Source organism: Clarias gariepinus, chromosome 28 (genome assembly GCF_024256425.1).
Source record: "Clarias gariepinus isolate MV-2021 ecotype Netherlands chromosome 28, CGAR_prim_01v2, whole genome shotgun sequence".
NCBI classification, from domain to species: Eukaryota; Metazoa; Chordata; class Actinopteri; order Siluriformes; family Clariidae; genus Clarias; species Clarias gariepinus.
In genome coordinates, this window is record NC_071127.1 from 10,119,310 (window position 1) to 10,141,292 (window position 21,983).

At 37.8% G+C, this 21,983-nt stretch overlaps 1 protein-coding gene across 1 annotated transcript; it reads right to left on the reverse strand.

The window, feature by feature from the left end:
- Positions 1–290: 290 nt before the first annotated feature.
- sox4a (SRY-box transcription factor 4a) lies at positions 291–1,742 on the reverse strand. Its single transcript, XM_053490146.1, has one exon. It carries the CDS (start codon positions 1,304–1,306, stop codon positions 308–310), a length of 999 nt encoding a protein of 332 aa, XP_053346121.1. The 5' UTR covers positions 1,307–1,742; the 3' UTR covers positions 291–307.
- Positions 1,743–21,983: the final 20,241 nt, after the last annotated feature.

Sequence of the window (21,983 nt, forward strand, 5' to 3'; positions counted from 1 at the left end):
GCCTCCACTCGTCTCCGTGCAACTTCTGAGCTCTTCCTGCTCGCACCAACAACTTCTTCTAGCATCACTCCTCCTCATCCTCCTCCTCCTCTTCTTCCAAAAGGAGCATTGTTTCTTTTCCCCTTTTCCCTTTTTCAGCAATTATGTTTTTCATCATCTGCGTGTGAGCACCCACAGCGTTTTAATATGAAACAGGTGGGAATCGCGTCGTTCTGTCGCGTCACAGGACGCATGAGATTTATTTATTCTTTCCTCTTCAACGCCTTTTAATAAAAGTCTTTGTTTAAAAAAAAAAAAAAATCTGGGCTCAATACGTGAACACCAGGTTAGAAATGGTGGACTCGAGCCAGTCCCCCGAGATCATCTCGCTCACCTCGGGTGTGCAGTAGTCCGGGAACTCGAAGTGCGAGCCGGAGCCCGACTCAAAGCCGAAGTCCAAGTCCCGGTCCAGGCACGTGTCGCTACCGAATCCGCCGCTAAAGCCACCGGGACTGGGGTCGAAGTCCAGCGGGTCGTCTTCAAACTCTTCGTCGGAGGAGTGTGAGGAGGAGGAAGAGGAGGAGTGCGAGGCGGACGGGGTCGGCGATGAGGCGCGGGCGTGTTTGAAGCGCGTCCCCGCGTCATCGTAGAGGCTCGCGGGCTCCGCGCACTCCGCCGAGCTGCTCAGGGTCGGGCTCGCGGGCACGGCGGCGGAGGGGGCGAGGCTTTCCGAGCCGCGCTTCGCGGGCTTGTCCGGGATCTGCTTTGCAGAAGACGCTGCCCTCGGCTTGTAGAGCGCGTCACCGACGCTTTCGAGAGAGCCAGACTTCTTGTGCGTCCTACCAGGAGATTTATTAGAGCCGTGGCTTTTTTTGGATGACGATTTCCCGCCAGCGCTGACCCCCTTGTCTGCTTTCTCGCCGCCAGCTTTGCATGCACCAGCAGACGTTTTGACCTTCTTCCTCGGCCGATACTTGTAGTCCGGATAGTCTGCCATGTGTTTGAGTCTGAGGCGCTCGGCCTCGCGGATGAACGGGATCTTGTCGCAGTCTCGCAGGAGCTTCCAGCGCTTCCCCAGCCGCTTGGAGATCTCCGCGTTGTGCATGTCAGGAGACTGCTCCATGATCTTGCGCCGCTCGATCTGTGACCACACCATGAAAGCGTTCATAGGCCGCTTGATGTGGCCGGTGGGCGTCTTGCACCACGCCACGTCCCCGGTGGCGTGCGGGGAGCCCGGGGTGCGCGATGCGTCCGCGTCCGCCTCCATCTCACCGGAGTCGGCACAGTCGATAGGCGGCAGGTCTGGGTTGTTCGCCACCATAACCATTCAATAAAAAATCCTGCTGGTGAAATAATAAAATCTCGTTACAGTTTGAATGTCCGGTCTTCCACGCTTCAGGGACGTGCGTAAAAGCGCGTGGAAACAAACAAGAAAAAAGTTACAAGCGCGTTGTTTGTCCTTGTGTCTCTTTCTGGAGATTAAAGGGAAGTTTCGGAAATGTCTTTAAAAAAAAAATTTATAATAATAATAATATATAAAAAAAAATGTCAGTACTCAGCTGCCAGTGCGACTGAAAATGAGCCCAGAGCCGCTCTGAATGCAAAGCAGGTTAAGAAGCAAAAATAATAACTTTATTGGAAAGAGAGAAAACTCTTCAGCATGCTTCGTCTCAGCACCATGCGGCAGGTTTGAGCCACTGCGCTCTTTCATAGTCCGGATCTTTCTTTCACCGATCACAACTTCAAGATTTTCAGCTCGGCGCCTCCGCTCGGCTTTATCCTCCCCACAGTGGCACGGCGAGAGGAATCAGCCAATCGGCTGCTGTCGCTAGCCTGTCTGTGCCCGAAAACACGCCCCCTAACGCACATTGGCTGAATATAGTATCTAATAATAATCGGCGCGTGCAATGAGGAGCTTTATGTCTGACCTCATTCCTGTCTACACTGCAAAAATTGGTTTTAAAGGTACATGTTTCCCCCTCCTTTTTTTTCCTCTTTTCCAAAGACAGGATCAGAAGACATTTAAGTGACTTGTGATAGACGAGTACGACCAGTTTTTGTTTGGGTCACCTTCCCTTCACTTATTAACAATTTTATTTATTTATTTATTTATTTATTATAACTGTTTATGCTTTTTACTAATGTGCTATATATTAGTTAATATACCGTAATAAACAATTCATTGCAATCAACTTACTTATAAATATACACCTTTTTTTATTATTTAAATAGGCCTATATATAATTTGTTAATATTTGTATTTCCAGTTATTTCTGTGTTATATTGTTATGATCAGCTGTAATGTTCATGGAGTTCACTGGTGTTTCATACTCTGGAAAAGAAGGCATTTGCGCTCCATACATAACATAACTTTAACTCCCCCAAATTTGGTGAAGTTTGTTAAAATAATATACAAACCCATTAAAGTAAACACCATAGCCCATATGCCACATCTAGTTTAGACATAGTCTACTATTTAGGGGATGCAGTAGACTATGAATAGGAGTGTTTACAACATCACCTAACCAGAATGCTGCAGTCTGAAAACAGTGATGAACCACAAAATCAAGAAAAAGCACTTAACTCTAGGTTCGTAATCTTTTGGACTCGATTCAAAAACACGATTTTCTCCACTAGATGTCGCGGTAGAGTCAATGAAGGCACAAAGAGCCTATAGAGACACGATTTAATCTGAAAGAGAGAGAGAGAGAGAGAGAGAGAGAGAAACATATATGTGCATATGCATTACGTAATGCATTTAGAGGAGAGTGTTTTCTTAGATCCGTCAGGCGCAGTAAACAGGTTGGAAATCTTTTCAGATATATAATCGATTCCGCCTGGAAACTCTAAGAAAGAGCCTTTGCCTAGGTGTTTTTAAATAGAAACGGTCTATAAGCTTTATCCAGGACCTAATGCATAGGTGTGTGTTCTGGATGGAATACATAATGTAGGTGTACTCTGCATAATAGAATAATAGGCAGGTATTGATGTTAATTTGTTTTCTAAACTGTACTACTACTACTACTACTAATAATAATAATAATAATAATACCGCTAATAATAATAATAATAATAAGTAGAAGAATATTCAGTTATTTGTCACAAGTACCTTACACCACAGTGAAATTATATTTTTTAACATACCCAATTAGGAAGCTGGGGTGAGAGCACAAGGTCAAGCAGGATACAGCGCCCCTGGAGCAGAGAGGATTAAGAGCCTTGCTCAAGTCTCAAAAGTGGCAACCTGGAGGTGCTAGGCCTCGAACCCCCAACCTTCCGATCAGAAACCCAGTAACCTACCGCCTTAATCGTGGCATTAATTAAAATAATTTCACAATAAACTTGACCCTGACCTTTAAGGAGTTTGCATTAAATTTGTAGGAGCATAGACATATGTTGCAGCTATAAAACGTATTTAAGGTTTATAATTAAAATTCTAGCTCTACCTTTGATGGTACATTTATAGTTCAGTTCAGGAGATTATACGTAGTACCTGTATATCATATAGCACAATGTGATTGCATTCTACACAAAGCTACACAATTGCAATATATTCACTCGTAGTTGTTTTAGAGGTTATAGTACGAACAATGGGTATAAGGTTGGAATACACCCAGGATGGGACAGCAGTTACTCACCACTCAAGGCAATTTAGAGCTGTTAATACATCTCTCTGATTATGGGAGGTGGAAGGAAACTGGAGAATGTGGAGGAAATCTTACACAAACAGAGTCATCAATGCCAGGAGATGCTTGAGCTGTGAGAACCTGTGCAACAAGTATATAATACAATAAATATAATGCGGTACTATCATAGGTCATTTTGGATCTTATTATTGTCCAGTTATTGTGTGTGTGTTCTATTAGACTTCCACTTTGCACATTAGCATTGTGTTTGGTGTTTTTATTTTTATTTTACTACTCAGCCATTGTTCCCAGTGATGCATAATCATGATGATAAAAATCTGTCTCTTGACCAGACCCTCTATAACACTTGCCGAATCTAAGAGGATGACACAGAAGACCTTCATCATGTTTCTTTCTAGCTCAGGAATTGATACACTGTTACATTTCTAATGAAAAGTCTGGAATTTGAAACTTTCTGCCACTGGTTGGTGCATTATTTAATATTTTTTTCAGTGTAGTCATTGTTGCTTCTTTGTGTTTATATGAAAAAATAAAATGGTTTCTGAGCAGCAATATGTGCTTACAAGAAAAATGATTTATCCAGCATCTGGCACATAGTTTTGGTGCCAGAAGCTGAGCAACATGTCTGCCTGTCCCTCAAGGAAAGCATTAAGATATAGCACTTAGCTCTGCAGCATTCTAACCTTACCCCAGCCAGCATCCTAAAATTTGATAAAAATTTTGAAAATGTAAAAATGTTGTTGTTCCACCCATTGTTTACAATATCCTTGTTTAAACCAAGCTACAACAGCAAAACAGTTTTTAGTTTTTAATGTTTCAGTGTGTTAGTTTTGGAACATCTCCTCAAGACATCCTGTTAACATATTTGCCAAATTACCTTCAGCAAGTATTCAACGCCTTTGAAACAACTACGTCGTTCTGTGGATTAAGCACTCAGGCAGCTGCTTGCCCTAAAGCACTGTCAACAGACGTTTTACAAGCTCAGCAGTTGCATAAAATACAGTCAGGTTAGGCCTGCGCTGAGGAATTAATCAATTTTATTTTATTTTGCTGACTGCATGAGAAGTACCAGACTGAATCTGAATATTTTTTTACCAACAACAACAACAACAACAACAATAATAATAATAATAATAATAATAATAATAATAATAATAATACAAAGTTTGTACTAAAAGTAATGCAAAAGTGGGCACAATTATTATTTTTTATATTAACAAACAGATCATTTAAATTTCACATGTTAGTAAAGTAACTCTTCTTCCAGACAAAAGTCATTAGTCTTTATCTATTTGCACCATCGTTGAATACAACCCTCAAATCATCTATTTTTTATTATTTTTTTGCACAAATTTGGTGCAGCGGTATACACACTTTCATGACAGTGGTGCTTCTGTGGATGATGTCACCTATCCTTCATTAAGAAGGATATTATAGAGTTATAGAGTTATAATATAAAAAATACAGCCTTTATTCATCACCTATCATCAGCTACATTACTGAACAGTGAAATGCTTTACTCTCAGCCAAAAAGGCTCAGCCATTTTTTATGGTGCCAGTGGAGCAGACAGGGTTAAGGGCCTTGCTCAAGGGCCCAACAGTGGCAACCTGGTAGAGCTGGGGCTCGAACTATCAACTTTCTAATCAGTAACTCAGAGCTTTAATACACTGAGCGACCACTGCCCCTAAAAAGGGGGGTAGAGGAAGAGGTACTCTACCAAAATGAGCAAAATGAATGTAAGTAAAATAAAAAAAAAAAGCTCACTTTTGCATTACTGTCAGCACAGCCCTCATAGTAAGTAGTGATAATAATAATAATAATAATAATAATAATAGTATAATAATTTGCAATTGCAAAATAAGCAATATCAGCAAATGCAAAATAAAAAAAAAAATTGTAAATAAGATAAAATAGTAATAATAAATCGGGTCAGGCAAGAAATTAGATCTCAGGAAAAAAAATACAATTAAATATTCAGTGCAAGTAAAATTTATTTATTTATTTATTTATTTATTTACCTACTTTCTTACTCTATTCTATGCAGTATATTATACAGTATATTAAATTATATTATTTACTATTAATTATTTAACTGCTTAATGAGTATATAATTTCTATTTATATGTAATGAGATAGAAAGATAGATAGATAGATAGATAGATAGATAGATAGAATGGCCAACTGACTACAATGTGCATACACAGGAAATGAGAGGCATTTGTTTACATAAGTAAAATATAGTTGTTTAAGGTGTAAAATTGAACAATTGCCTTCTGTGGAATTTAAACAAATGTTTCACCCCCTCCAGGTTTGATTATCCAGTGCATTTTATCACAGCACTATCCAAAACACACTTCTCTGGCTTGCCCTGAGTTACCATAGCAACCCTTGCTCTTCTTTCATCACACACTATTTAATAAGTTTAGTGTGACTGCACTGCTAGAAATGCCCTTAACCTTGCGGACGAAACCTCTCAATGTCTTCCCTGATGTTTTTTTTTTTTTTTTTTTTTTTTTTTGTCCCTTCAGCACTTTGCCCAGGGGTGTTATGTTTAAATGTGATTTACTGTATAAATAATCTAATGTGACTTATTGTCCTTCATGATATTGCATGAAGCTTTTTTAAATGGGCTGGTTAGATCATCTAGATGCTGTATGAAGAAGTCAGTAAGTATTCTTTATTGTGTGTTTTGGAGTATGTGGTGTGGTGAAGTGATGCATTGTAACGCTTCTCTCTAATCTAAACCAGCTTCCTCGATACCTGTCTAATATTACTAACCTTTTGCCAGGACAATGGGTCCTTTGTGAGTTTGTGTGTGTGTGTATATGTCCTGTATATGTGTGTGCATGTGCTTTTACTCACAACCTTTTCCAATGAGACTGTTAAACAGAACTGGAGCTCTAGTCAGGCTAAAGCTAAATCTATCTCAGCAGATACTTCCCATGCTCACGTACGTCTTGTTCTGTGATGCTTTTCTGTTCAGCATGGTTGTAAAGAGTGGTTAATTGAGTTACCATAGCCTGCCTTAAGCCAGTCTAACCATTTCTCTCTGACTTCTTTTACCAACAAGGTACAGTATTTCTGTCTGTAGGATTAGTTTTTGGCTCTCTTCTGCACACATGCTACAGACTGTTATCCCTGAACATGAGCAGTTTCTGGAATATTGCAACCAGCCCGTCAAAATAGCTGAGATTTTATTTTTCTCCCCTCATCTTTATGTTAGACATACACATTGACTCAAGCTCTTGTCCGGTATCTGTATATCTGCACATGTTACTGCTTTGCATGGCCGCCACATGTCATCTTAGCCTGGGGTCACTTTTAAATCAAGTTTTTCCCAGACGTCATAAGCGGACTTTCCATTCCCTCCTCCAAAACAGAAGTTTTTTTGGCTCTTACTTCACTCAGAAGGTCACTCAAACCTCACTTAGTTTGCCAGGGGCATTCATTTGTTCAGCTCAGCAGTTTGTGTTCCCCTGTGAGCAGAGGACAGATGTAAGGACAGAAGTTCAGGAGCCAATGGCTGATCGCTTATGTCTCCCCAAGGTGCACTTCTCAGCTTGGTGATAAATCAGCCACAATGCCCATAGACCATCTTGGTCTGAATTTTTCACTCTTTTTGAAATTCGGTCAAAAGCTCACAGATTTACATTCTTCACAATGACAACACCTCATTTCAGGCATGCAGCAAAGGAGCTTGTTTTACACTATATGGCAAACTGGCTATTTACAACAACTAATGATGACTGTATTTAAAGGTCTGGGATTCTTTCCTATAAAACGTTGCTTCTCCAGTTAAAACTTGATACAACTCAGAGTTCTTTTAAAGGACAAATCCACTCTCAATGACGTCCCTAATAATCTTCATAGGTGATTTTTGGCACTCAATATTAATTTTACCACTATACACAATAAATACCATCACCATCTCTGTGTTGTAACTAAGTAACTTTAGTACTGTATTCAGTAATGGCAACATTTACATCAGCAATTGTGATGAAATTGAATGGGACGAAAAGGTTGTACATCCATGAATGATGAATTATCCTCGAAAATTGATGAATAAAGTGTCACCAATTTACAGAAAAGACGTATCTGGCTGTGGAAACTGTACACACAATTATTCACTAGCACCAGTTGCACATTACAATAGCTCGGCTGGAAGTTCTTGCAACATCACCCCATACAGTCCTGACATTTATACTTGATGTCATTTCCACATTTGGGTCATTTCCTCGGAGGCCAGCGTTTCATCCGTGAAGCAGGCAGTCTGATCATGGCGTTCCTCCCAATAAGTGCATTAATATAGCAGGGGATCATATAGAGAAATAAAAGGCATTTTTACTCTCATCATCAGTGTGTGTTTCTGCACAATCAAAAGTCTCAGTTTTAATTGAACACTCATATTTACATAATATTTACCACTTTAAGATGGACTCGTGTCCTCAACCAGGGTAGTCATTTTGTTTTGGCAGCAAAATATTTAAAACTAATCCAGCTGGGCATACTATTAGGAATAAACATGCACTTTACTTACATTGAAATAGTCTTTAGGATTATTTACATGCAGAATGATCTCGAATGCATTCCTTTAGATCAGTAACTGATGGTTTTAAGGTATGGGTTGTTACTGAAGGTATGGGTTGTTACTGAACAATGGGCTATGGGTATTTGCTAACACACTCTATATCCCCAGACGATTCCGAATGATTGCGCCAAGATATCCTGTATTCTTGCAGACAAACTAACAATATGTGCTTTGTTTAGCTGCTTCAACACTGATCATTAAAACCTTAAGACTGTCTGAGACTCAAGTTTGAATTTGTTAAAGGAATAAGTGTATAGTCATACTGCTGATCAGCACTAAAAAAGGGCTTTATTATTTTAGATTTTGTTTGTCAAGCCTACTTGACAAATAGATATAACTCTATTTTTAGTCTGTGAGTTGATAGTGATAAATAGTCAATAGTATTAAAATATAGAATGAAACAAAATTATACTTTAACTTCAAGTTATAACTCCAAGTTATTATTTCTGATTGATTAAAAAGTTTGGATTAAGTTTAAGCTTAGATTATTATTATTAATAGTAGTATTCATGTGCTTGTTTTAACATACTAATTATTGTTTATAAAGTAATATGTAATGTCTAGTATATGTAGTGTTTTATTAATTAATGAAATATATATATTTTTTTAGGGAATGTTTTCCTTGTATAGATGGTTATTTCTTAGGTGTTATGTATTTTAAATTAAAAAGGTGGCGATATTCGACTGTCTATAGTGGTAAACCCTTTATAGGGCACTGTTAGATATACTTGTAATTTCAAGACTTTTTTCAAGCCTGTTTTTTGCTTTTGTGACTTCTTATTTTTTAATATTTTGTTTTTCAAAATCTTTGATTGTACTCATTTTTATTTTGTAAATCAAAGTCAGTGAAGTTACCATGTATGGTTCCTTGCCAATCTAGGGTACCATTTATTGAAACATATTAATATACAAAAATACATATTTTTTACAAATATGTTTTTTTTTTCTTGAGGTATTGATACTGACACTTCTTTGCGTTCCCAAATGTGATTCTTTATGCTATAAACTATAAGTGATAATATGAATAAGTTTGCTTTGATGATGTTTCACAACTTAATAACAACTACAAATGGACAAAAAGTATATGTGGTTCTTTAATTGTTTTTAATTAATGTAAATGTATAAGCTGTTTTTGGAAAATAATCAGCATCAGGTTGTGACAGCTCCAGTCCCATCTCCTATGTGTGTCACATTGCTTTTCCACTGTCTTTTATATAATATATTTCTGATTTATTATACTTAAACATCTCTTTTTAAAAAAGAAAATCTTATATACATCTTATATACATCAGCTTATACATCTTTCGAACAGGTTGCTTTTGCTCATCTGCCATCATACTAGTATATACTAGACTCTAAACCATACTGTATGTTCTAGCTGAGGTTTTGGTTTTGCCATCATCCTCTAAGAGTCAGTGTGTGTTGCTGTAAGCCTAAGTTGGGAATAGAATGGGAAAGGAAAAGCAATCAACAGTATCAGGAAAGTAATGGAAAATTAAATGGCCACTGTACGGGAAATGGCCTCAGCAGGAAATGATGCTTTGAAATTACTGCTCTTAGAGCACAGTGATTACTCGTGCTGCATGTTTAACACTTTCCTCTTTTGTTCCGAGCGTCGTGTTAGCTTCGTTCAATGTCTGAATCTGGGTAATTAAGATGTGGTTGTGTTTCACGTCAGTCAATCTGCAGCAAGAAGATTTAACACTTCGACTTTTATTGAGAGGTAAAGGTAGGTAAGGGAATAGAAGGCAAAGAAGAAGAAAATAAATATTTGGCTTAAACTGTTGAGGTAGATCAGCAGAGAAAAAAAATTCTAAAGGTTTTGTTTAAGCAGCTTCTATATATATACACATATATATGTATCCTTAAAAGCTTTTGTTTCATAAGAAACATTTTTATTCATTCCTGCTGCAGAGAAAGAACAATTTGTACTGCACTAAGTAGATGAATGATTAACTCGAATCTCCGGAATGCAGATGTGCCCATCCAGATGTGGAAAAAAACATGTTGTTATCTCTGAGGTGAGGTTCCGGAGGTTTTTGCACATCCCCCCCTTTTTTAAACACCGAGCAGATTCAGATGCAGCGCAGGATACAGTTCGGTAGTATATTTTGTAGAAAGCTTTAAAATAAGAGAGAGATAAACCCAAACAATTAGGAAACAAAGAGCAATAAACAGCCACATTCAAATATCACCACTACAACCATTAGGTAAAAAAAAAAACAAAAAAAAAAAACGAGAGGGCGTAGTCAGGTGGCGCCACACCCCGAAAAACTTCCCAGCATCCCCTTTTTGGTTTGCGTGGACCGATAATGATGACAAAGCGGGTCAGCTGATTGCTGTGTCACGGAGCTGGTTTTTCACGAGTGTGCCGAGACGCTGAGCTTTTTCCCCCTTCCTTCTCTCAGACGCAGTGCGACACAAGCAGACGACTGCAGACAGAGGAGGCAGAGGAGCGTACTGCTGCCACTCGCACACTTTTCTCCCAAAGTGCTCTGTTTCTTTCCATTCTCCATCAAAGTGGGCTAATTTTCTCCTGGTGAAACGGCTGAGAACTGGGACGTTGAGGCAAAACGGCACTCGTAAACTCGGAATTACGCTCCATCTTGGAGGTGGAACAAAGAATACGGACTAGTTTTTGGGGACCTGTAGGGGAACGAAAGCTGCATTCGGACAAAGAGAGGATGCTGGAGTCGCAGAAGAACTTGTGCTGTGTCGCCTTTTATGTTTTTTTTCGGCGACCGGTTTAGCCAGGCCTGTGTGTGCACGGGCCGGTCCTGCTTCTGCTTCTGCTTCTGGTTCTGGTTTTGCTTGGTCTTCGGGGGAGCTCAGCGAGATGAACCCAAAAAAGTCAGTCGAATGAAGCTGCCACTGAGAGAGTGCAGAGCGCTCAGCCAGCCAGACATGCTGACCTAAATCAGTCTCCTTCATGTCTTGGCTCGGCGGATGAGCGAGAAGCCAAAAACGAGAACACGAGACAGAGTTAGATTTACACACCAGACATAATAGCCTGCAAAGTGCCTGAGTAGAAAACGCTCCCTCAGCTCTGAAGTTCTTCCATATATTCCAGTCTCCTCCGTGTCCTCAGCTGCCCGTCTGTGGCTGCGCTGTTATCCGTCTGCTGTAGGGATCAGGAGAAGAGTGTGGGAGGGGAGGAGGAGGAGGAGGAGGAGGAGATCACAATGCGACGCCACTTTCTCTCCTGGTTTGCCATCACTGCTTGGCTGCTCAGAGCTCCGGCGTTGCATTGAACTGAAACTCTTGCTCCTGTCCTCCCGACAAAGGGCGCAGAATGGCTCCGGTGATGTAACGCATGCACGGGGCAAATATATGGACGGAAAATGTCAGTATGTGATGACTAAGTAAGTGCATTGAGATTCGGATTTCATCAGATAGAGTCACCTGCTAGCATGTGCGCTTTTTTGAAATCGTGATTTAATTGCAGCCTTTTTAGGTAAGGATTCCAGACAAGACCTAATTTATGCATTATTCAAAGCAGAAAACGTTCGGCGCTATGCAGACGTTCAGTGCCTGCAAAGTCAAGACATCACTCAGAGCAAATATAGCAATTTGTCTCCTGTCAATCAAGTCCTCCTGCTTGGTGATCCTTGAGCAAGGACATCAAAACCAGAGCCGAGGATAAAGCAAGCCTTCGAACATCTGTTACACATGACTCACTGCTTTTTTTTGTTTCACTGCTTACCAGATAGGATTGTTCTTTACATGATATGATATTATGCCTCAGCAGGTTCTTAAGCGTAAACAGTCTATAGGGATACGAAACTTGGAAGCTAAACTATAGACACATCACGATTAAATCAAATTGTTTTTTGGGTTGTGTATTTAATACATTTATCATTTTGTCAATGTTTTTTCTCTCCTTTAAAGATTTGGTGTAAGTTTACCCATTTACTACTGTCTAGTAAGGCACTTTCTTTATGGATGTATTGAATAATGGAAACTTATTATTACTAAAGCAACTGAGGCCAAATGTGAATGTAAAATACAAGAGAAAAACATATTTTTTTAATAAAAAATTTGGCCGAAGGTGCAACATTTAGCATTCCCAGGGAAAAGAAGATGCTTCCAAGCTCCATATGGAAATTGTTGTGCTGTCATACTGATGTCATTAACCATTCATGAAGTGGTGTAGTATTGCAAAATGAAACTCCTCAGCAAACCCATTGAGTGGAGACATGATCCAGCGAGTTTGTCCTCAGTCAAACTGTGGAGACAAAGAATCCATTCTCTCTCTTGCTCTTACTTAAAATCAGGAGCAGGTGTTCTTAATTTTCATGCCACTCCAATTTGTGTGTTATATTTTGAAATCTGTATTTCTGAACTAGTGAAATATACAGTAGAGTGCACGCCAAGAGCTGTTCATAACAGTGAAGATGTATACACATATGGAACTATGCAGTGATGAAGAATTTTTTTACGATTTTAAACGGTCTACACTGTTATTGCATGACATAGAAGGGGTACAGGGTAACGTTGGCACCTGAAAGTTCTGGGGTTTATATGATAACGTGGGCTTCCTGCAGGTTCTCCAGTTTCCTGCTACCTCCGAAAAACATACCAGTAACTTCTGGTTAGTGACTGTAAATTGCCCCAAGGTGTGGAGATGCAATGCATCAGCATCACATACCCTGTGTTCCCAAAATAGTCTCCGGATCCTTAAAACGGCTCGTTTCCTCATTTTTTTGCTTAAATTGTAGTTGAAATGTACTTATTTATGGGGGTGTCACTTGAAGTGATAAAAATCAACTAATTAAAATAAATTCAGTATTTAGTTTGTACATGGACAGTAACATTACTATTTACTATCATCATAAACCATACGCCTTCATCAAAATGCATTTAAATATCCATAAAAAATTAAATTCTTGACTAGTGCAGTTGTATTTATGATATTCGACCAGGAAACCATGATATTCTATCCTATTATTAACAAATATATAGTTATTATTAAAAAGTTGTGGTCAAACTATCCCGGGTACAGCAAAACAATCAGCTATAGGATATTAATAGTAACTCAACATATTAATGATATATCGTAAACTAGAGTATATTTCCAGAATGTAAGCTGTGATATATCTGATGATATATTTTGGACTAGCTCAATTTTACACTTCCTTAATTTTGACATTTTGTGCTTTGCTTACATCACACCCTCGACTTTTGTTCTGTGTTTTGACAGGTCTGTTATGGCTCATGCTGTCCAGGGCAAGGGGAAAAAAGCAAAAAGTGGGTCACCCTGCCCGCTCTGTGCCAAACCCTTCTCGACTCCATATGTTCACTCTCTACACACAGGTCTTCCATTTGCCAATTTTCCAGTGTGCGCTGTATCTTTTTCAGCTCAATACGACGCTGTAACTTTGATGTTTGGCAAGTTTCCAAAGCCCTCATTTATTCCAAACCCTACTGTTCTCGATCAGACTTTGGTGACTTCAAACACACACGCGAACTTAAAAGTCCTCGACCCATCTTACACGCAGCACCGTGCCATTACAAACAGGGCACATCTGATTGCAGTTCAGCCTCAGTCCATAGACTGTAATTGAGAGTTTACAGGAAAACAAGTCTTAAATAGCCTAACCAACTTCTTCTCTGTTTTTCCAAAAGGATTCCTTATGTTTTGGATTACTTATTAAACTTGGAATGCGAGATTCAGTCCACAGATGGCACTGGGCTTTTTTAATGGTTATTGTAGGTCACTGAGTTTTCCTACAGTGCACGCACGCTCTGTCTGAAATTCCTCTTTATCATTTTGCAAATATGCATTTCACAAATCAGAAACACTTTTTAGTTGCTTAATTTCTACATGGTCATTTTTGTTATCTATTTGCATGTTATTAATTGTAGATTATTTAGACTAAGTGTAGCTTAGTTTTCTTTTACCCATAATCTTCACAAAAAAAAGTAGATGACTGCTGAGGAAAAATTCCAAAATATTACCAAAAGAGGTGAATGTGATGTGATGTGATGCTTTTTTCACATAATGTATAATGGAAATCTGTTAAATGAATAAATTAAAAGATTATAATTTTTTTTATAATAATCTTTTGATGTGGTGAATATTTATGTATGTATTTTATATATTTTTATACAATTGTAGCAAAATAAATGTTTAGTTTTATATCTTAATACTTTTGAGTTATGTTTTTATTATTATATTATTATATGGTATAGTGCCACTTATATATAGTACAGTATAATGGTGTGGTATAGTGAACTAAACAGATGGAGTGCTCAACATCAGTCTGGTTTCTGTTATTATATCAATCCCATAATCCCTAACATTAGCCTTTTATGAGGTTGTACACATATTGATCTTAAAGAGATAGTTTGGATTTTTAAGCCTGCTTTAAGTCAAAATTTAAAGTTATTATAAGTACATTACCGTAAGTCTTGGTTGCCATTGGGTGCTCAGTGGTAGGTTTCTTGCCTACCATGCAGAAGGCCCAGGTTTTTTTCCTAGCCAACACCAAAAATCAGCAACTGGATGCAGTGCCGGTTGCAAGCCCAGATAAAATCGGAGGGTTGTGTCAGGAAGGCAACCGTTATAACAACCTGTGCCAAATTGTTGTGTGGATCAGTTACCCTGCAGTGCCGACCCCTCAACGAGAGCAGCTGAAAGACTAACAAAAACCGTAGGTCTTGGTCACTATAAATTTTCCTGCTCTGAACACTGACTGTAAAAAGTGTCACCTTGAACACGAATACACTGTAAGTAATCTTGTCCATATGCCACAACCCTCATTTCATACAAAAACGCATTCCAATCTCCGGCTGAGATTCATATAAAGCTTCGTCTATTTTTGGGGTAGGAAAACAGTTAACACCAACATGATTTAGCTGAGTGGGACTGCACAAACTTCATATGATTCTCAGCTGTACTGCACTGGAATGCATTTTGCATGGAACAAGGGTTGTTAAAGGCAAGGCCCTTAACCCTCAACTGCTCAGATGTAAAATGAGATGTCTCTCTGGATATGGGTGTCTTCAAAATGCCGTAAATGCAAGCAAGAATGAAAGTACTAAGGGTTAAGTTTTGGTATTTGTTACATTTTCGATAAATAGACCCCCAACACGTCTACATACAGAAATTATGGCTATAGTTCCAGTAATGAAAATATTACAATGCAGCTAAAGACATATTATAATAAACAGAATGACCTGCTCACCTCTCATATATTCTGGTTCGAACCGTTCGTTCTTTTGTCACATGACTCTCATAGATGCTATGCAGTGCATTGCATAGGAAACAGAATTGAGCGGTTCTTCTCACGAGTCTTCTACTCCGAGTAGTTCATTCTTTTGAATCTATTGCACTGCATAGCGTCTATAGGAGTCACATAACAAAAGAGTGAATGATTCGAACTAGAAGACTATAAGGTAACTACTTATTTCTGTTTCCTGTAAATAACCTACGGAGGTTTTGCGATGCTTTCGCATGCACACCCAGTAGAAAATAAACGAATCACTCTCTCTCATTCTCTTTCTTAGAGAGTCATGTTAAAGAATCGTTCAAAAAGAACGAATCGTTTATGAACGACTCATTACTACAGACTATGCATCCCAGACACAAGATAGATAATCAGACTCCATTATTTTTCATCTTATGCTATCCAGTGTTTGACATTTATGTTCCCCCGAAAATGTTATTTATCTGTCTGCGAACTACCCTTGTCAGGATGTAGGTCACTGGCATAATAACAGACTGATTATTATAGAACCTACATGCCATATTCTGCAGAGACATTCTTAACAACTAAAGATATTCAGTACAGGCAATCCCATGTAGCCTGTAGTCAAATAAATTCACAATGCATGTGTCGCTAATGGACTTCTTGTCAAAATGCCAAAACATACCCTCAATGTAATGTTTTGCATTTTGATTCTTACATAATTTATAAGTGAATGTTTTGACCAGGCATGGTTAATATTAAACATTTTAGGGTGTACCTCATAAATGTGTAAATACTGTAAGATATAAGATTTTCATTTTCTATTTATAGTCTTCATTAGGGAATTGAAAGTGGGGGAAATTGTGTGAAATGTGTTCTTCATTTCCATCTCATGTCTCCCCGAGGATATATTAATATTCAAAGCTGATATGGCAAACGCTGAAATGCCATATTGCCTCACAGGCATTGGTTTCATTATTTTCCTGGGATCTATTGCTGTCCCTCATCAGGCATCAGAGATACAGTAAGTTATCAGCTTTATAAGTTATCATCTAGTAGTCTACTGTGACATTTTAGATCATGACATGGTTAGCATCAACCTGTCTTATTGCTACCCAATCAATAATTATGCTCAACCTTTGTTCTAGGTTAATGTAAAGAAAGATAGTAAATAAATAATTAAATAAGTGAATAAATAAGTGTTGTAAAAGTGTTGGGCCATTAGAAGAGGTTTAGTGCATTACAATCTCTGGAGCTGTTCTGGATGAATGAACAATATTCCCCCCAAAATATCTTCTTCAATTGGTATTTTGAGAATGGAGGTCAAGTAGAGAATGCTGTGTAACACCTTTCTCCAGAATTTAGCAAAGGTGTTTAAATGCGTTGATCTGGTGAGTGCAAAGTGATATGAGGCAAATAATTTACTTAATTTCTATCCTCATCACACCATTTAATGAGTCTTTGTCTCCAGGATATAAATATTTCATTTTATGATAAAGAACCAGAAGAACTTTGTATTGGTTTAAAGTAATACTTCTCTCTTTGAACTGTGTATCAGAAACCAATGTATCTGCAGAAATCACCCCAAGCAATGAAAAACATGCAAACTCCATGCATATAGTACGGTGGAGGTGAGAATAGAACAATATAGAATAGCTACCCTGAAGGTGCTAGATTACTAGTTCAAATCATAAACATTTTACACGTACAAATGTAGCTAGAATAAATTAGAATACTCAGGATAAACAGTGAATATACTGTATACAATATATTTTACAGTTGCTTTCTGTGAAAAGAAATCCAGCTTTTTTGTTATGAAAGAGCAAATCATGGTCAAACATTTAATGTTGAAGTAGGTAGAATCTGTTGGATAATACTGCTAATGTATACAAATACAAGAACATCAATTATTTTAGGTAATGAAGTGTCCATGGTATAATCCAGATCTATCCAGACCCAGACTAATCTCTTGAATTAGTATACACAATAAGCACTGTGAGCTTAACATACAAGACTTAGTGCAACTGTTACTAAAATGTTAGTAATATGTCACGAATAACTGATACTCAGGAATGTAGATTGTGGCTATAGACTAGTTTTAAATTCTTACCAGAACTATGTAGCCAAAAAGTGACAGGAAACCCATAGAGGTGGAGGACAATCCTGTAAATCATGTAAGTTTACGTATCTTTTATAGTAGTTTTCTCTTATTCTGCTTTAGAATAGTCCCAGCTAAGTAACCTTTCATGGGTTGAATCACAAATAGTATTAAATAAATAGCTAGTGCTCTACTGTATGTACAGTAGGGTGTACAATCTCTTGTTCCATACACTGAGTAATGCCCTCGATCATGAGTTTGAGAGGGGTATGAGATTCAGCCTTGTAATTAACGAGCTAAACGTAGTTTGCAACTTGTATTAGCCTTATGTTAAATGCATTTTGGAATGACTAAGAAGCAATTACTAATTAGACAGCGTGTTGTTTAAGATGATGTAACATTATTATATATGTTTTCTTACTGAAAATGCTTATTGACGTTTGGTTTTGAATACAGGTTGTGGCACCAAGCTGCCCTTACCTGTTTCTGGTACTATGGACTGCCACTGAATCTTTAGTGGTATAGTGTACCAGACTGGACTGGGAAACTTTTATAATGTTATAATGTGTGCAAAAAGTTGGAGATACAAAGATATTTTTCTGTTCATTAGAATATTTCATGTTTCATGTCAGTACCATATTTCATCTATACTGTGAGTGTTATGTCATTCTATGCTACTAGTGGCTTTTAAACTAGCATGATAAAAGTCGTTAAATAAGTCACCAAAGCAAATAATAATAATAAAAATAATAATAATAATAATAATAATAATAATAATAATAATTATTATTATTATTATTATTATTATTATTATTATTTTATTTAAAATTAATAGATTTTCGTCTTCTTCTTCTTCTTTTTCTTCTTCTTCTTCTTCTTATTATTATTATTATTATGTTGATTGAATTTCTTTTGCAACAGCAAAAACAGATATAAAACAAAAATATGCAATTTAATCCCAGATTAAGTTAATGCTGACATGAACTTAACCATATGGGGCCAATTAAGAGTTTATTAATTAATTAAGCACACACACACACACACACACACACACACACACACACACATATATATACACACCCCATTCTCCTCTGACCTCTAGTATCAACGAGGCATTTTCGCCCACAGGACTGACGCATACTGGATGTTTTCACACCCTTGAAATGGTTTTGCGTGAAAATCCCAGTAACTGAGCAGATTGTGAAATACTCAGACCGTCCCGTCTGGCACCAACAACCATGCCACGCTCAAAATTGCTTAAATCACCTTTCTTTCCCATTTTGACATTCAGTTTGGAGTTCAGGAGATTGTCTTGACCAGGACCACACCCCTAAATGCATTGAAGCAACTGCCATGTGATTGGTTGATTAGATAATTGCATTAATGAGAAATTGAACAGGTGTTCCTAATCCTTTAGGTGAGTGTGTGTGTGTATATATATATATGCACATAATATATCAAGCACGTCAAGATTTAAGACATATTTTTTGTTTTCCCTCTCCAAACATCTTGTTGCTATGAAGGTTTAATTTCTGATAGTTAATTTTGAGTCTTAAATGAACTAAGTCAGGCAATTCTGTAACTGGGGAGGTTTTAACTGAAGAATTTTATGATGTACTCATTAGAGGCATTACAATCTTTTGTGTGCTCGTTAATGTTAAAACATTTGTCTAATAAAGTCTTCGCTTGGTTCGTGAAGTGGAGTTGGATATTAGTGTAAGGAAGACGAAGGTCTCCATTTGAGTCTTTCACAGTGTATCCTGCACTAGCCATTCCCTCAGAGGCTCACTTTCCGCTCAGCCTGCCTGTTTCTGGCATGTTTTCTGTAAACAGGAAGATGAAAAATGATCCAATGTGAGTTGTTCAGGCAGGCCTTTCCAAACCCACAGGCAGCTTCTGCTTCTTCAACTCCCGTTGGTGCGATAAGTCTGCGGCTACTGTGGGGCTAAAACAAGACACTGGATGTGATTGGTGTGTCTGGCTATGAGATAGCTGCCTTAAATCTCATTTCTGATATGATGTGGCAACTGAAATATCAGAGACATATGGCACAACGCCATGGGTTTACTAGCCAACCATTTCTGGAGTTTTAAGCAAAGATCGGTCTGTGCCAGCTAAATGTCCTCCGCAACAAGGCAAAGTCGGCCAAGTGTTCTAAGGCAGTAATTAGACCAAGAGAGAGAGAGAGAGGGACCATGAAGGAGCTGTCATGCAGTTTATGTCTCATTAGCTGTTTGCATGCTGTGACTAAATACATTTATAGCAGCTGAATAGTCAATCAAAGCAGATCATAAGGCACACAAATGCCACTCAGTTGCTGTTTACATGCTGCTTATATAACAGGAACGGAGAACCGACAGGTTATTGAAATTGCAAGGACACAATCTGTGCCTCTTTCTGCTTTAGAATCAGCCATGGATATACAATAAGTAAACTTCATACTGTATATAAGACATACTGTAACTTTTAGTATAATTTATAATGATGTCTTATGAATAACTGATACTTAGGAATGTAGATTGTGGTTACCGAATGTAATTTATCCCACTCTTATGTTATTCTAGTCTTTGAAGTCTGACCAATCCATCCAGCTCCTATAGGTTTTCTTTTTTCCTTTAAAGCTAAATTTAATAAATTCCTTGCACCAGGGCGTAACGAATTCTGTCATGATCATTTCTTTGCAACGGAGTTTGGGTTGCATGCCACAATTCAATTCCACTCAGCGTGTTTAGAGTGGCACATGCAGGTCAATGCAGGCCAGTTTAGACTTGTTTTTGGATGTTACTCAAGCCACAGTTGATGGTGGTGTTTCAGCTCCCAGGTCTTTATAAAAAAAAAAAAAAAATAAAAAAAAATTATATATATAATAAAAAAAACCCTGGCACTGCTACGTATAGACATAGTATTATGATTCCAATTAAGTCTAGCCATTGAACAGTTGAGGATGGCCCTAATGATGGACATGAGCGTCTTTGCTGTGATTTTTCATCAGGTCATCTCCATTAATGCAATTTTAAGAATAGGCCCATTTTTAAATAAGATAATATGAGACAAAGGTTGATTATTTTGCATTTATTGCACTATTTTGTGTATCCTGAAATACATTAAAGCTTTAAAAGTAATTTATAGCCTGTTATAGACTGGTAATTGATGCAAAACTAATGTTCATTCTTTTTGTCTATTAGCATTTAACAGCACTTAAAATAGCCAATAATTAGTCTTTAATCATGGAAAATATGGATAACTGGTTGTCAAAGACTAGGAATGGAATATTTTATTATGCTTGTGTTATTTATTTATTTATTTATTTATTGCCATAATCTTGTAATTGCTTTATATAGTACATTAATGTCAGCCGTGCAAATAAAACCTATTAAACCCTATTAAAATGTTTAAGAGCTAGCGAGGTAGTAATTGGGTAATTATTTAAATACACTTAGGTAGAGTTGAATTCACAAACCTGATGTTTTTTTTTTTTTTTTTTTTTTACATCGTATGTGGTCCTAGATCAGATTTATATCCAATACACAGTCATGTGACGTGAATGAAAAAGGTCAGATCGGGATGCACGTGATTTTTTTTGCCTCTGTGTATGCTTAGATGCTCACCAGTTAGCACTAGCAGCACGGGTATTTCAAAGCAATGCTAGCAACAGTTAGCAAACGTCTGGTCTTCTTCCTTCTTCTGGACTTCCACATATACAGCTGATTAACTGCTTGCTATCCTCCAGAGAAAAATTATATGTTTACTATATATACTGTAAAAAGTATATGTTTGATAAAATTGCATTCATTGTTTAAAATGAATGGGGGGTCACGTGAAAATGACGTTTTAACTCAGATGGTACGTACATAGACATGGCGATGCTGGTTCAGGGAACAGACACGTGCACATTAGAGTTATTTGTAATTATGAATGTGAACCATCATGACATGCAAGTCTGATCTGACCAAAAAATTAGAATTGAGCGATGTTTCCTGTAATAAGAATGCAACTTTAGTGATTTGTAACAGTCAGAGATAAAGCTGTTTTCCTCCACAGCACTAAGCTTATTATGCTTTTCAGTTTTTTAGCAACATACAGTATAATGTGGTATTTTTTTCCTTAGAAACGTAAACATAATAAATATATAAAATGCACACATAAGGAAAAAAAATTGCTTTGGGAGACTGCTGTGGTATTAGTTGAATAAAACACATTGGGATGTGCTGTTATTGAAAAAATAATCAAATTCAGTGAATCCAATAAAGATTCAATTATTAGTCACATGGACCTTACAGCAGAGTGAAATTATTTTTCTTTCTTTTTCCTCTTTTTTTTATTTTTTATTTTATTTTGCATATTCCGGTTAGGAAGCTGGTGTCAGAGCACAGGGTCAGCCAGGATACAGCACCTCTGGAGCAGAGAGGGTTAAGGGCCTTGCTCAAGGGCTCAGCAGTGGCAGCGTGGCAGTTCTGGGGCTTGAACCCCCGACCTTCCG